Raw genomic sequence first — 17631 nt, 5'->3', positions numbered from 1 at the left:
CACCACTCTCTCACACAAACACTATCATCCAGGTGCCTCGGACTAAAGGGAATTTCATCCTGACCAGTTATTTTCTTTCTCAAAGGCAGCTGCAGACAGATAACTGTCGTCAGAAAAGAGAGTAGAGGGGAATTAACTGCAGCCTTTTAACTTCAGGCTTTCAAACCTGCTCACGTGGTTCCCGAGGATCCTAAGATTGCTCTCTCCCTTGCTTATGCAAAGCCTTTCTGCCAGAGGCAATGTGGGGGACAGCAGGAGAGCAACCTCAGCACAAACGGGACATCTTAATGAAGATACTGACAGAACCAGACACCATCGCTGAGTGCTGCAAAGAGAATCTACATAATGTTACTCTAACAGTTCAGTAAAAATGGCATCAGTAAAAGGAGGCTTTCAAGAAAGAAGTTACCCCCAAACACTCAAGGAGTGCAGCTAACAGAGTTTCTGTTAGTTTCATTTTGTTACATAAATCACCGTTATTATTTCTTACTTATGATGTTAAAAGAGCAGGAGAATACTTGAAATAAAAGGCTGTGCATGCACCATACCCACATGAATAAATTCCAGTGATCCACCCCAGCACCAGACATGGTGCACTTCCCTGGCCACGGAGCTGAGCCCTCCCTTTAGGAGGAGTAAGGGAATTTATCACCAAATATACAGTATATTGTAATGGAACGAATCCAGGAAACAATACTAGTTGGAGTCTGAATGCATCCTCCATGTCACGTTAATCTACTGCTTAACTCGGCAGAAAAGACAGTGAGGAAATAAAAGCTCAATTCACCCAGCCTGAGATCAAAACTGTCATGGCAATATTGGCAGGTTAGACCCTGATTCTTTAAATAGTACATTGCCTTTGTTAAACAAAAGTCATTCTTTTATTACATAATAGAGATTATAAATAAATGTAAAGTGTGCATGCAGTCAACTGCATATTATACAAGCAATATCTATGTTAATAATTGTTTTCTTTGGCAGGCCAGAATCCAGCTGGACATGCAATATTTACATATCAAAACCCTTGGTGTGTTCAAGTCATATTGGATGCAAGTGAAAATATATATGTATATATATTTACTGTATACACACACACATATATATGTATAAAGGTATATATACACCGCTGCATATATACTGTATACATATATACACACAGGTATATGCTAAAAGTGGATTTCATCTTTTTCTGATTCAGGTGATGCAGGCCTTGAAACACTAAAAATATCCTGACAGGGTATCTGGGGGTGCCGCTGGGGTGATAAATGAGACTTGGGGGAAGAGATCTGGGGTACGTTCTTTTCAGACAATATTTTTAAAATTTCTGCCACCTGCTTCTCAAGGGCAGCCATCCTGCTGCTTAGCAGCTGGATATCTTCTTTGAGTTCGTGCTTGACTTCCTGCAGCGTGGTTTGTAAGGCCTGCTCAGGAATAGGGTAGAAAGGATGCCTAGCGTCAGCCTGAATGGGGCTGTGCTCCAGGGGGCTGCGAGTCTCACCGGCTTTATCCAAGCGAAGGTCACTTTTTGTTATTCCACTGTCACAAGAGTCTGTTTTCCTCAGTGGGTTTTTATTTACACTGTTCTCCGAGTCATTGCACTTGGGGTCATCAGACAGCAACCCCATGGACTCAGCCTTCGTGACGTTGTTCCAGTCCTCCTTCTTCTCCTCATGGGTCCCCATGGTGTTCTTCAGTCGAAGCCACCCCTTCCCATTCCCGTTTTTCATTCGCATCGGACTGTTTACTTTGAGACATTTTTGGTCTCCATTTCCATTTGGCTTGAGCTCCATAGCATCCCTGTTGTTCTGCTTCACAGCCTCACTGGTTTTCATGTATGCCAGAGACGTCTGGATGGGGGTGATCTGAGACACGGTGACCACGCTGGTGCCTGTGATGGAGGCCCCATTCTGCATGCCCCGGCTTTCCACCTGAAGCTGGTTCCTTTCTGGGTCAATGTGGGCTGAGCCTTGATTACGCATCTCCTTTTGCTGTTTGAATTTCTGAAAGAGTTTCCGTACAGGGTGGTCCACAGGGATGCTCAGTGTCACCTCGTTCTTCTGGCGCAGGCGCTCCTCTTCTTCTTTCTTAACATCGCTGATCTTTCGGAAGATGATCTATGGGGCATAAATCCACAACAGAGTCAGTACACAAAAGAAATTGCGTACGGCAAACAGTAATGGGAGATGAGGAAACAGTATGGAGAGAACAGCCATTTCTCCTTCCTTTCTATCTTGATTTCTTGCAGTGAATTCACATGGAGCTGATCACGACACAGTAACCTCAGATATATGCCACAGCATAGGTAGGGTACATACAGAGAGAATCATAACATCATAGAATCATTTAGGTTGGGAAAGACCTTTAAGATCATCAAGTCCAACTGTCAACCCACTTTCTTAAAAGCATAAAAGGTTTCACCTTCATTTTTGATGCAGAAGATAGAGCCTTGAAGAACTAAAAACATCCCAGCACCAAGAGAAGGAAAGAAACTGAATAAAGAGAAGCAAGCAAGTAAGCAAGAACCCAGATACTGTGATACCTATCTACCCATTACTCACACTCATACCTGCTCCATCACTATCTTTAGTACAGATCAAAAGGGAACAGTAATTCAGTGGAGACTACACAGCTACAAGTTAATTCAATGTACATACCCTTCCAGAGACAGGAAAATCCAAGTGTACTTACCACTTTCTAGCTGTGCTTATTGCTGCTAGTTTTTTAGGAGTGGCTGGAGGGTGCAATTAGGTTCCCCATGTACCATGTTGGGTGGCTTCACGCAGCAACATGAGCATTTCCTGGAGAGTTTATATGGCTCGTATGTGTGAGTGTACTGGGAGCATCATGAAGAAGCACCATAACAAGCGGGTGTGACTATAAACCCCAGCACGATCCACCATTCTGTGCCACCATGCCAGTTCATGCCACAGTTATTTCACCCTGCAGCATCTCTCAGGCCTCTAAGCAAAAAGGAATCTGAGCCTCAAGCTGTGGTAGGATGCACAGAGTAAAAACCTTGCTGTGGATTTTATGCATCTTACTCATACAAAATTATTTTTTTTTAGGTTCATCCAGTTTTCTGGAGTGTGGGACTGAGGCACATTAGGGAAACTTGTTCTCTGGATGACGATACTGAAGTGAAAACAGCATGTGATCAAATGCAAATACGCACTGTGTAGGGATAGTGTTGGTAAGAAAAGTAATAGCAAGCCCCTGTAACACATGAACAAACTCTGTGACAGTCAGATGTAGGTTTTGAAGTATCCATTTGAGTATCCGTATTTTGGTACCTATTTACTTTCTATAAAAAGGCTTCTCACACCTGTCCATATTTGCAAAGTAATAGTTGCTTTCAAGTTTCACATCTTCAGAAGCCAGAGAGGAGTGCCACGATGGCTACAGCTCCTTCCCTGCGTGAATCTGGGGTGGGCTGGACTTCAAAGCTTCATTAGAGAGCTTTCAAACGCAGTAAATACATCCTTGTGTGCTGCTGATAGATCTAGCCGATTATAATAATTTGGAAAGTTAACATGTTTATTAGAAGCCCAGTTTAATAACAAAATAAAACAAAACAAAGAAAGAAACATGGAGGATACTTTCATCTGACTCCTCTGACCTAGATGCAGCAGCACATACACTCATTTGGAAGCTCCCCTTCATCAGCACCTCCCCCCATGGAGCAACTCTCTCTCAGCCAAGCCACTGAGCACAGCGAATAAATGCAAGAGAAGCTGCACTTGATTCAAAAATAAGTAATTGCATTTAATTGAAGCCACGCTCCCTAAATGAAGATTTGGAAGGTGGGTTGTGTTATTTTGTTTGTGCCTTCCTTTCCCCAGAGAGCAGCGCGGCACCTCTGGCAGATGATGCAATGCTGAAAGCAACCAGCTGCAAGGATGTGTCCCCAAGCCCCACCTCAGAGAAGATGGCTGGCTCCTCCGCTGGTCTCCCTGTCCGCCTGTGCTGTTCTGCCCGGTGCTGAGCCAGGCCAGCGTAGCTGGGTCCCTGAAAACATCTGGGGGGGGGGGGGGGGGTGGGGGGGGGGGAAACATCCTCTGCCCAATGTTTCCGTGCGGTCCGGCCATGACCCTACTGCTTGAGACCCCCTTCCCCTGCCAGCGTGTGCCTGGTGGCCGGAGGCAGGTGGGGATGCTGCAAGGCAGCACTAAACGTGTGGGCAGGAGAGGCATAAGGTAACTTTGACAGCTTCTGTCCTGCCAGCTGTTTATAAAGACCAGAACAACAACAATCTCAGCACCGTTTTTTGATTCCTCTCCAAACACTTGCACATCACTGAAAACTACCATCACCTCCCTCTCCCCCCCACCCCCCCCCCAGCCTACCCTTGTTCTTTCATTTCTCCCTTTTCTCCTCTCAGTTCAAAACCTCTCCAGCCAGAGGTTATCTTCCTGCCAGAATATAGTTATCCATGACTGCTCCTGCCTTCTGGAGAAGAAAAGCCAAGACTTAGCTAATTTGACACCACCTGTACCTCACACTCCCAACGTGGGCCCTTCTGAAAGCCAGGAAATCACTCGTGGTTTTCCCTGCCCCAGAACCACCTGGCCAGACACCACCCAGATGAGCTGAGCCCAGCAGCATGGGAATCTGAGCCTGAGCGCTGCCGTGTCTCAGCATGGGGCCAGGGCTTTGGGGAAAGCTGAACGCATCCCTGCTACAGGGCTGGGCAGCCGAGATGATGAACGCCACCAGACGTGCTGTGCACATCTGCTCTGGCTGAGTGAGACCAAGAACCCAGTAACTACTCACAGTTATGGGCTTTCTCCGCACTTTACGCCCATGCAGTGGAGAAGACACTCCCAAAGTGCTACTGTCACCTCCCCAGGAGGAGATGTTCCTTCACCCTCTGGTAGGATGCAGGCTGAAGCCTGGCAGAAAAATCTTTTCCTCTTTCCCTGCTTGGGACAGAAAGTGATACACCCTGCAATGATTACGGGCAGTTCCTTCAAAGAAGCAAGCCTGCTGCACTCTGAATTAGCACAGAAAATGCCCAGGGACTCAGAAATCCAAGGTCTGGCTGGGAGTTAAGGATTCAGGGCTGATCTGCCTTGGTGGAGCTACACTTCCAAGGGAGCAAAGGTGGGCCGACCCTCCCCTTGGCTTTCTCATGTAAGCTGTATTTGTTCATAGCTGTTTGCTATTTCCTTTTCCACTCTGAAATGCATAACCAAGCAGACCCTCATATCCCAGCTGGCACTGTGAGATTATAACACTTTGGAGGCTGGGGTCTTGGGCCTCATTCACCCACTGCACTACTCTCTCACCATGAGGAAATCATTTCACCCCTGTGTCACCCCACGGAGACAGTCCCCTCTGCAGGGTGTCCACCCTCCACCAAGGGAGCACTACAACTAGCACAGCAAGGATCCAGTCTCAGTCAGGACTACCTGGTATCATCAGAATGTGCACAAGTGAAAGAAAAGAAAGGTCCTCTTATACAGACAAAAAATTGAGGGGTGGGGTGGGGGAAAAAGAGATGTGAATTCCAGCAAAAATAGTTTTTTTCATTGCCAATTTTTTCCATATTTGCAATTTTTCCATGTGGTTGGATCTAATCCACTTCCACAGTGTTTCAACCTAAGACAGAATAGGATTAAATGTGTTTACATGGAGACTTAATTATGTCTAATAACAATTACTGGATATTTTTCTCTATAAATAAGAACAGAAAAACACCTCATGCGACCTGACATTCCTCAGCAAACTGGGAGAGGCTTATTGTGAAATCTGAAATTGGATGAGCTATTTCAATTATCCCTAGTCCTTTTCAGAGAGGTTACACATAGGCTTGTCCAAACGTATGTCCCAGGAATAGACACAAACCCCAAAGGATTTAATCAGAAGAAACTGAATTAACTTGTGTGTATAGCACATTTCAAGGAGTAAAGAGTTTTCTTCAGGGCCACAATACTGAATTGTCTCATGACAAGTGCTAAATTCATTAATGTGACGGAGATTCAGTGTAGGACTTCATTACCTTTACAGATGGGACTGTGCAAGACTGCGCCATGCAACATAAATTCTTTCCTTGCTTTTCATGTATTTATTTCGGGAAGGAAAGGGATTGGAGGTGACATTAATTATTGAGCTGGGAAAGGTTAAACAGAAGTTAACTGATGGCCAGCCCTGGGTGATGTACAAGGCAGGCACAGAAGACAACCACAAATTGAGATTCTCCATGTGATGTTACCCCCAGCCTCCATCCCCTCCGTACAGAGAGGTAACTCACCGTGACTGAACTCAGCCCAGTGCTGCTTCCAAAGAGGGACCTTACCAAAGGTACTGGCAGTGGGTACATTACTGCTGGAGCAGCTCCTCTGAGGTGCCAGCTTGTATAACCAAACCAAAGCCAAGTGCAGAGAACGGCAGCGGCAATGAGAGGTTGGGGAGCAAGCTCAAGGCTGAGATACACACAAGTTCTCCCATCTACCACTGAAATAATTAGTAAAGCTGTGACCTTTCCAGGTGCTTTGAAATGCATCCCTTGTCTGCTGCCTTTTTTTGTATGAGTACTGTGAAAATCATCCCTTCATTACTTTGCTCCATTCACACATATCCCTTAGTAAGTGATTCCAAGGAAGGTATGTGAACAGATTGAGAAAAATGGTAAAAGTCTTGAGGAATTACAGTAAGTTCATAGAAGTGGCAAATATTTGACCAGAGGTCATCCTGTCCCATTCCTAGAACATCCCATTCTGTTGTTAATGGTGTTCGATATGCACCTGCCCCCCATCACAGAAACAGAAATCCACAGAAACAGGTAACAGTATAGCAAAAGGGCACACAGTTGTCATGGTGATGAATACAGTGAGTGTACGCAGAGCGTGAGAGAGGGAAAGCCACATAAGGCCATCAATGTAAAGATTTTCACAGTGACTAATAAACTCTGGGTGCCCAAGCTGTGGCATCCTACAAACGTGGTGATGGGCAAGGGATGCTGGAGTCCTGCATCAAGGGGAGAGAGACCCTGTCGTGGGAGAACTGGCTTGACTCAGCTCACTGGGCACTTCTGCAGTGCCAAAAACTGGAACAGAAAGCAAATACGTTTAGTCCCCACAGATACATACATCCATGTAGAGCAGAAGGAGGAATCCATGAGGCTGGACTGGGGCTGCAATCCGCAACTGACAGGTCACACTCATTAATGCACAGGCTAGGCTGATGTGGATGGTGGTCACCTCTCAAAAATTTGTTCCAGAGGTAACTATCTTGTCTGTATCTATGTCTTGTAGAAGCCTCATGTCCCTTGCATCTGATTACTCACAATCCAATGTATTTGTCCAGATCTCTGTATTTTTGCTCCCATTTAATACGGGAACATATTAGAAGGCACCTTAATTCAGAATTGTGGCCCTGAAGACAACTACTTACTGTTCCCCTCCCCAGAAGCACAGAAAATGAAATAGGTCCTTTTTTTTCAGAAATAGGAGAGCTGTCTTCCATCCCCTCCTTGGCCTGAAATGATTCAAGGTGAGTCCTTCGCACAAGCTCAGCTGAAGCTGGCAAATAGATTTTAAAGTTTTTGATGATATAAGCAATACCAGACAAATACAGCAATCGCATATACCTCATTTTCTTCAGAAACAAAGCTACAAAGACCCCAACAAACACAACTGAAAATAATAAGGAAACCTTAAGTCATGCCTAGGCTGCACAACATAAAACAAACTTTTGTAAAGACGATTGCAAAAAATACTATTAATTTTCACATCTTGGAGTGCATTGTAGAAAAGTAGAAAAGTAATGGACATTTTTCTCATGCTAATGAGGGAGGTGAATTTTGTACCAGATCCAGGATTTAGACACAGGATGCCCCAACCCATGTGGTGCTCAGACAGGTGTGCTATTTTCCTGCTTCTAAGAATAAACTGAAAAAAATACCCAGTTTCCAGACCACAGACACTCAGAACAGGGTTTACCTACACAGCCTGTGTCTGCATCTGAACTCATCCTCCAGGAGGCTTGCACAGTCAAGGGAGACAAAAAGGCACTTGGAGGGTGTGAGTCATTTCACCTGCAGCTAGATGTTAAAACAGGCCAGACAAGCTGTACCCTGACATGCCTGTTTGTCTCCAGTGTGTCCATACAGGGAGCTTTGTACATGTTGCTGGGATGCAGACATCCTCCGAGTGATGGTGGGTAAGTATTACCAAACCCTTGCCTCTAGCAGTGCAAATGTCACGGTTTGGTGCAGATGGTGTAAAAAACCTTCCTGCAAAGCTCTTCTCTGTGCATGTGTGTGTACCATCCCCTGATGCTATTTTTATTTCCCCCCAGCGTGCTGGGGTATTGCCAGTTCCTGGCTGGGATACATTCCCCACCCAGCCTCAGAGACCAGCCAGTCCTTCCAGATAAACACTATTATTTTAAAAGCTGCAGAGGGAGGACGAGGGACAACTGCACAGAAGACCATGCCAAACTGGTGGGTCCAAGTGAGAGCTTGTGAAAAAAATAGACATTTTGCCTGCAGGGAGCAATCAGATGAACCACTAATCAGGAAGGGAACTGAGCTGGTCTCCTCACAGCAGTTAGGAAATTGGAGCCTACCTGGGATGGCTGTGGCTGCTCCCGTACAAGCATCCTTTGGCACTGCAAATCTCATCCAGCTCCCAGATGCTGCAAGGCAGGTCCTGCTGGGATCTCTCCCACCGCTGGCACTGTGCGCTGCTAAGAACTGTCATCACCAGCAAACCCTTCCCAGGCCATTGCTTTGATGTGCTCAGATGAGTCTAGGATGCTTCAGCCCTCAATCCTTGAGGACTAGTCCTCTGCAGGAGCCTTGAGTTCTCAAAACAGGACATTTCTGGCACCCTCTTTTTTGATAGTCTGAAAACTAGGCCAGTCAAGCCCAATTTTTCACATGTAACCTTTGGTAAACAGGCTTGCTCCAAAACTGAAGTGTTTTTTTAAATCTAGGCAGGTCACAGAGAACATGATTCACTATTAATACTTTGACGTTAAAGTGGTTTTAAACCTTATTTTTTCAGATATTAAATATTCTTTTAAAAATAACTTTTAAGATGCTAACAAATCTCCCTTTTTATTTACATGAAATAAAATGTGCTTAACTTTAAAATATTAAACTACTGCAAGAATGACGAGAAATGAATAGGAAATTACCTTAGGCAAGCCCTTTTTGCAATTAGGCAGAAAGCGGAGCCCCTGGGCTAGGGGAGCTGTGACATGCAGTTCAGTCTAACAGAGCCGCCACCGGCCATCTGTATTTGTCCTTTGCCTGAGAGTCCAGCACATGAGCCTCACAGTGTGCCAGAGGAACCTGAACCACTGGTGTAACACCAGCCTTCCTTGGGATAGATGCAAGAAGCCACTGCCATGCACTGTGGACGGTCCCACTGTGTCTGAACTGATTCCCTGCCTTCAAAACCTGTTTGGTTTCAGGTTTACTCGCCTACCACAAAAAGATGCAATTCCAGCTCTTAACCCCAAGGAAGAGTTTGGAGTAACACCTCCTCCTAGGTCAGGGCATGGCAAGGAAGTAGGAGCAGACAGCTCAGATGTGAAAAGCAAGGCAGCAAGACCAGCAAACACCAGTAAGGAGCACTGGCTCCAGCACAGCTTCCATTAACAGCTTTTTGGTACGGCTCTCCATGAGCGCAGCCTCCGACTGTGGTGTCCTGTGCTGGCAGCAGTCTCTGCAACTGAGAAGCACAGTCAGAAACCCTCCACCCAATGCGACAGTGACAAGAAACCTGGCAGAAATGGAAGGGAGCTGAAGCCACAAAAAGCCAGAGCCAACAGAGACTGAAGCCAGGGTGGTTCTTTCCAAATGCAAACTTCATGTAGACTGCTTCACCTAATTTACTCCTGTAAACCTCCATGTCCTTTTAGCTCACTTGATTAATCTGCATTTTGAAGATGCAGAATAGATGGCCTGAAATGATGGCTTTATTGTTGTTCTGCTCAGATAGCTTTACTTTGATGTGAAATTCAGCCTCAAAAACAAATTGCTCTAACAACTGTTTTAATTGCTCTCCAGTAAATTCTCCTTAATCCTCCTGTCCCAGGAACTGTTTTATGTTAAACCATTGCTCCATCTGCGTGTGAGAAAGGAATCACTGTCCTTGGCTGTGCAGTGAAAACGACTGACTGCTGAGCAATTAGTTAATCTCTGGGATAGAAATGTTTCACTAAACAGTCTTTCATGCTGGATTTTGGAGGAAAAGAAGATTTTTGTAGGTTAGTCTGCTGGCGGCTTGAAAGAAACAGTAAATAATAGTCTTTCTGCAAATTTCCATTGATCCTGACTTCACAGACATGGTAGCATGCAGAAGCAAAAGCTTGCTGCTAAGCACATTTTAGTTTTGCTTTGGAGAAACTATATTCATGTAGTTCCCTCCTAAGCGATTACAGAAGTGACTTGTAAGAGATGTGAAGATTTCCAATCCGAGTAACAAAGCGATGTCACTTCAAGGAAAGGAGAATTATTCCCATAATGTTGAAAAAGCCCTTTTAAGGGACATTTTATAGGCAATAAAGGGGTTAATCCTTTCATCGTGACTTTAAATAAAGATCTGTGTCCCCCAAGCTGCTCATTTAAAGAAAAGGTGGGGCACGCAGGGAGGGAGAGACCCTTCAGAAGAACCCAACAGCCACTAACTGATTTCCCAAAGCCCAGAACTTCCATCACCTTGTTACCGCTTGCTCTGTGTTTTAGAAATTGGTTACTGTAGGTCAGATTTTAATCTGGTTCCATTTTGTGTTTGCAATCAATTCGCACAGCACCCAACTACTCTTGCAGAGAGACATCTGTGCATGCTGGCAGCCAATTAGGCTGATCTGCATTTGCGAACAAGCATGCATATTAAGAAGAAAGTGGTTGAGAGTTTGCCCAATCTACTTCATACTTGGTATGGATCTGAAGTCATCCTGCCTTACTTTAAAACATGCCTGCATTGAAGAAGTAAGAGAACAGAAGCAGGCAGAGATCCAAGTCACATTTGTCACATCCTGAGAGCACCATGGCCCAACACATACGGCACCAGGCTGGGATTCAGGGGGGTGGGTTATTCTGCTGGCCTGATCTTTGGCCAAGCGGGAGGTCTTGTGCAAAGCACACTGCCTCTTCATGTCTCCATCTCCCCCAGTGTAAGAGAGGATAATAACACTGCCCTCGTTTCTCCAATTAACTGAAAATCCCTCTATCATTGCTAACTATTTACAGCTGAGAGACTACAATGCATGGCTGAGAGCAGAGAGAGGTCACTGTTTTGGCTTGTTGCCAAAACTAAGACAGTTCATTAAAAACACAGCCATAAAAAAATAATACACCTAGATGTTCTCAGGATTACCACTCAAGATAAAGGGCTCAAGGCACTGCTGCAGTAAGATGCCTAGGGCAGTGCACACCAGATGTATCAGAGCATCAGGAGAGGCCTTCATGTGGCATCGTACATCAGCCAAACCTTCATTAAGGGTAGCATTGACACCTAATTTCCAAGGAAGGATCAGTCAAACTGCTCAGCTTGAGTGACGGGCACTGATTCCTCAAATGGTGTGATTACATGTTTAATTAAGCACTTGCTAAGCTAAGGAGTCAGATTTCCAAAAAAAATGCCAAAGCCTCTTACTCTGCACAATTGCACACGTTTACAGAAACCTCAAGGGCAGCTCATTCTCCTGGATCAGGAGATCAGAAGCTCTTTTTTTACTTCCAGTTGCCGAGACATGAGCACCTACCTCCTGCCCATACCTTTGGCACTTACAGACGCCTCTTCCTCTTTATTCCCCCGGGGAAACCAATGCATGGACTTTCTGCTGCTGCAGGCTTAGCTGTTATATCTGATGCCTGCTGGCCTCTGTGTTTCTGCTTGGAAAGGGATGCTGAAGAAGGGCACCGTGCACCTTTGGAAGTGAGGAGCTTTGCCACGGTTTTTAAACAAGACCCTGCAATTGAAACCGCTCGCTTCTTTTGCTGCTTTTCCCTCACTATTTTCTGTTTTCTTTGCTTTAACCAAACAGCAGATGCCTTAGCATGTTGTAGAACAGCCACATTCAGACCTATTTCTCCAATACTATCGAAGACAGCAAAATGCACACAGAAAGGCTACTTCATTTATAAATTTACGGTATTTTTCAATCAGGGTCTATTGCCTAGTTTAGGGTCAGTCCGTTGCACAGAGGATTATTTATCTGTGTGGCCTCAGAAGAAACTGAACTGTGGCCATGACCCAAAGAGACGTCATCCCTCCTATGGGCTCCTGTCACTATTGGGGCGATCAGATACAGCTTTAGCCTCCCAGTCCTTTTCAGGACCCAAAATCCTACACTGAACTCGATAACGAAGGCTAAAATGGACTACGGAGCTGCAACGCTTTGTGGGATTAAGGCCTAATTTGTTTTCTGTATACAACACAGAGATGGTTAAGCATGGGGAAATTGAGCAGAGAGCAATTTTGGGATAACTGTTGCAGTGTAACTATTACTGAGCAGTGTCTCATGGGGACCCTTGTTCCTTCTCACTAGTTAGGTTTATCCACTTCGGGATTTAAATCCACACCTTCCTTTACTCCATAACAGCTCTCCCTTTAAACAATCTTAGCCTCAGATGGTCATTTGGTGGGTGAGCAAAGTAAAGAGTTCCTCCTGCCCTCTGCCTCTTTCTCCCAATCTCTCCTTCTTGCACATGTCCTCTTGAAGGAGAGCATTGTGTACTCACCTCTCCCTTCCCTTCCCCTTCTCTTCCTTACTGAAGCTTCCTAACTGAAGTTATTAGAGTGAGCAAAGGGCAGGAGAGATATTTCTTGTACTTCTTTGCCTGGCACTGAAGCAGAGAGAAGAGCAGATTTCTAACATACCTGCAGGACTTTCTTTCCTTCCAGCTTCTGCAAGAAGGGAAGCTGAGGTATTTATTGAGACCACGGTGGATTTCTAGCCCCTGGGAAAAAGAAATCCCGCAGAAGGCTAAAAACCCATGCTCAACAGACCCAAGATCCTTCACTGGATGGGAAGGAGAATCCCAGCAAAGACGGCCTCCACTCACCACGACAAAAACCATCCCATGACTTTCAGAACTCCACGTTGATGTAAACAGCTGGTGACACTAAGTGGTGCGCTAAGACCAAGTTGCCACCACCAATCCTTCCAGCACATCACCATTAGGTACCCTACGGCTCAAAGTTGAAGGTAGCTTCCCATTGCCTCCTGGCTCAGCTGCAGGGTGGTGTGCTCACTGTGAGACAGTGCCCCTTCAACAGGACAGTCTCCAACTAGATCAGGCAGGCTGGGTCCTTGCAAACTTACAACGGCCACTGGATCAATATCTGCTATTGGCACTGACCTCATGCAATGTCAATAGGCAGCAGTGTCAATTGATTGAGGCTTTGCTGCGGTGCAGATGATTTACGGTCTGTGCATTTTGCTACAGATGATTAAAAAAAGAAACTCCTCAGAGACAGCAGCTTTCACTTTGCCCAGTGCAGTATCTCCTAAGACTGACATGCTTTTGAGCATAAACAGGGCAAGATAGTTCAAAACCTCCAGATGACAGCGGGGTAGTTTGAGTTTGGGGCAGATGCAGAAATGGTGCTCTCTGGGATGGTCAAAACCACCAAAAGACTTTTCAAGCTGCTCTTCAGTCTCATTTAACTTGGAATAGAAAATTGATCATCAATATAAATATGCAGTACTAATCTACCACTCTTCTTTCCCTGTACTGGAGAAAGTAGGATCCATGTTGCTGCCTATTTTGCCAGACATCAAAACCAGGGCACAGAGAGGTCATACATCATTTGCTCAGGGTCACTGAGCTGCTTAGTGGATGAGCAAGGGGGATGGAACCAAGGTTTCCAACCCAGAGTCCCCACAGTAGGAAAAGCCATACTGCAAAAACATTAAACATATAAATATAAATACATTTATTAAAGTAAAATACAATTATTAATATAATAATGCACTTTCTTTTCACTGCTGTCCAGTCTGGGAAACATAGTTTTGGATTTGAAATAATTGAAAGTGCTCAATTGTAATTGCTAATTGCTGCAAATATATCCAGTCCAGGACTTTACTGCTGTTCAGGTTTGTGTTGGAAGTAGGGTGGGAAGGTAGGCAGCACTACCTCTGTTTATTTTCACAAGGTCTTGCTCTCACTCCAATGAAAAATGTCAAAATCTTCATGTCTGGCTTCTGGCCAGCCCTACTGGTGACAGACCCTGTATTCCTGCATGTCCCTAGCACAAAGCCACACAGAACATACGTGAAGAGGATTTGCAGAATTCATGTTTTGTTCTCTGTGGTTTTTCCTCTTATGGGTTTCTGCCTGAAGACTAAACGGTCTCAATAAAGGCCTAAGAGTCCCCATTTATAAAGTCATACATCAGCAAAAGAATTGCAAATTGTTCCCAAAATGAATTATTCTCTCTACTTTCAGTGGAAATTTAAATTAATTGGAATCATTATGGGGTTTTTTTTCCCTCTAAATATTATTGTCCCTGATTATAAAGTGCCTGAAATTTAATCTGAAGTCTTCAAATCTGAAAAAGTGTTTGGCAACTGAAAGCTTGTTGATTTTTTCCCAGCTGTATTCACTGGTCTAACAAAAGTTAACACCCATTACTATCAGCCTTGCTTATGACATTGAGGATATTCTACCTGGCTTTCAGAAACACTGTTTTTGTATGGAATGTGCTATCAGCTACTCTGTTTCTTCACTTCATCATTTTCAAGTTTTGTTAATTTATTGAAAAGCTTTTATAACTTGAGCTTCAATTAAAACAATGCACTTCCAGTGCCATGTGATGTAGAACACCATCAGTTTCGTTTGGAAGTGATGAGTCAGAAATGAAGAAATAATTTTAAAGGTCAGAACATATGAATGCCAGACCCAAGGGAAAGGGACAACGGGCAGCCTCTGTACACCAGGGAGCCAAGGCATCCAACCTTGTTGTATTTTTCCATATTACAAAACAAGGAGGTAAAACATCCTGCTCTGCCACTGCCAGACATTCCTCACTTGAACCAGTGGAGACCAGTTTGGTGGGGAGAGCCACTGACTCCAGATTCGAGGTAATTCAAACACGCGGTAGTATTCCTGAGTGGGGCAGATTTGGGCTGGTGGCTGGGCAGTTGTTTACTTGTTTCCTATTTGCTTCTAGATCCCGGTCCAGGACCTGATCTTTAAAATGCTCATGGGGCTGAAAGTGAGGGTACATCTATGTCACACCACAGAGCAGGGCACATGGACCCCCGCCGCAGCATAGTAGTGTCCCCCCTGCAGAAAAGCAGGATTCATTAGGTTGAACTAGTTCAGAACTGCTCTAATCTGGATCTGCTGCTTTCAAGCCCAAAGCTCACAGTGCACCACGGTTCTGCTTTCAGCCAGCCAGCCATGCCAAAAGCACCTCAGAGCTACATCTTTTCCTTCTTGACCCACAAATGCAGCCTATTGCCATAACACCGAACCTGCCTCGACCAAACTCATGGAAGTGCTGCCAGCGCTCACTTCCTTGCTACAGATCTTTTGGATGAAACCAAGCTCAAATGACTGTTCCACGTGCCCCTGTGCCTACCTTCCCCATGGGACAGCCTGCAAACAAAGCCACGGGGGTGCTGCAAAGGAGAATAAGCTGGGGGAATTCAGCAACTCACATCTCTGCTTCTCAGCTCAGAGACATCAGCACAAAATCCACTGGCAGTGTGACCTGACAATTCTTTTAAACTGAAATCAAGACTCAGAAAAGATTAACACCTCTGGTAGATCATTCACTGGCTGAAAGACAGGGTCAGCCCACTGTGCAACAGACGCGAAGTAACTCAGTTAAACCATCGGGAAATCCCAATTTAACAGCAAAACCGACCAAAAGTTAATTTAGACTTTTAATATCTACTTCCTTTAACTACAGGCAGCTCTGTGAAACAACCTTAACAAGTGTCCCTGGGATTCTTCAAGTGAAACATCTCACCCAGCAAGAGCTACAATTTTCCCACTTGAGAGCTCACCGTTGGCAGTGTGTAAGGAGTGCTGGCCGCTGAAACGTACTGTAATTGCCTTTAATACGGTCACGGCCAGCGTTTCAGTGGGGAGGGACCCCCTGAGGAGCAAAAAAGACCCAAGACATAAGCATGAAAACATTGAAGAGTATCCAGTCAAGAACAAATATATTATGAAGAGGATGTGTTACTTTCACCCGAGCATCTCCCTTTAGCCAAAAGTGGTTGGTGCAGAGCTGCCTCCGAGGGTGCTTTAGCTCAAGAGACTGAAGGAATTACAGTTTTTCAGAGGCATCTGTGATTGCCAGCAGAGCAGGGGCCTTCTATTTACAGCAAAATCAAATGAAAAATTTTTAGAGGGCAAAGACCACATTTCAGCGATGTTGCTAATGTTTCCTCATACCTGAATCTGCACCAGTGAAGAACTCTTCCTTTCTGCGGTGGAAAGTCAAGGAAAATCACCCACAGCCAGAAAAGCCTGGAGGAGAGCTATTCACCAACTACTGAGCTTCCCAGGACAGCATGGAAATATTGCATCAGCCATGTGAAACTTCACCACAAAGAGAAGCGTGCTGTTCCCTGAAGGTTACTTGTGCAGAAATGAAGTTGCTAATGATAGTCGGATCAGAGCCTCTTCGCGAGCAAAACCAGCAGGTTGCCTCTGTGACAAACACCCACGGAGGAAGAAGTGCTCTGCCTGTCCCCAAAGGGACCATTAGATGTTTTTCCTAGTGTTAGAAGATGTGACTGAGAAACTTGGCAAGTGGTGACTCTGCGGAGCTTTGTATTTATTTCTGAAGGGTATCAGCATGAGGAAGAGACAACACAAAAGAGTTAAGTAGTGGGGTTACAGGGATGGGATAAACAGATGGTGTGGTGAAGAGCCATTTCCTTCCCATTTACATGCTGACTGCCTTAAATCAATCCCTGGGCTTTCATGGCAGTAAGCTAAGGCTCTGCTGGGGAGGATTTTAATGATCTGGCTATATCCTAGTTGTGGGTATCGTTCTATTGTATCCCAGCATTTAGTCTCTTCTCAGGTAAAAGAGAATTTTTCAGATTTTCTCATGTGATTCTCAGTGATCTTCCTAATACCTAATATCACAGCCATCACCTCTTTTCTAGATGTGGATCTCTGTAAAGCTCATCAGCACTGTTTTATGTTCCCATCCATGTATTTAGGCACTGACACAGGATGCTCCTTAGGGGCTGAGTCTGCTGTTTTTGCAGCCTTAGCTTATCTCATTGCTCCAGACCCAAACAAATTTGTTTTTAATCCTTAGTATTGTATACTTTGGCAAATCTGCCTTTAAACGTGATCAGAAATGACCTCCTCATGTAAAACTGGAGTCGGTCCAGTTGATTTGTCCCCTCTTCCTGTCTGGGGCTAGTAAGAAAACACTGTGTCGGCACAAATAAAAGGACTTTGCAATCGATATCATTGGTGATTCTGTATTTCCCCATTTGTGACTATGCTGCACCCTGTTTACACACTCTTTGCATGCTTTCTACCACTCCCTGTACACACACAATTAACAGAACACCAGCTGGTACAGCATAAATGCTGCTGCAAGGATGCAGAGAGACACCAGACAGAAGAAGTACAAATCTCTACCTCTGGCTCTGTTACTTTTCATCTCAGATGCTGCTCTTACTTCCCAGAGG

General features: G+C 44.9%; 1 protein-coding gene across 1 annotated transcript in view; it reads right to left on the bottom strand.

The window, feature by feature from the left end:
• Nucleotides 1-427: 427 nt before the first annotated feature.
• KCNH5 (potassium voltage-gated channel subfamily H member 5) overlaps nt 428-17631 on the bottom strand; it is a 160162-nt gene continuing 142958 nt past the window's right edge. Inside the window, exon 11 of the mRNA XM_040602321.1 lies at nt 428-2114. Coding sequence (XP_040458255.1) covers nt 1167-2114 — 948 coding nt within the window. The 3' untranslated portion in view covers nt 428-1166. The remainder of the gene's footprint in view (nt 2115-17631) is intronic.

This window comes from Falco naumanni, chromosome 7 (assembly GCF_017639655.2).
Source record: "Falco naumanni isolate bFalNau1 chromosome 7, bFalNau1.pat, whole genome shotgun sequence".
Lineage (NCBI taxonomy): Eukaryota > Metazoa > Chordata > Aves > Falconiformes > Falconidae > Falco > Falco naumanni.
The sequence above is the reverse complement of the archived record's forward strand: the minus strand, read 5'-3'. Positions and strand labels throughout refer to the sequence as shown.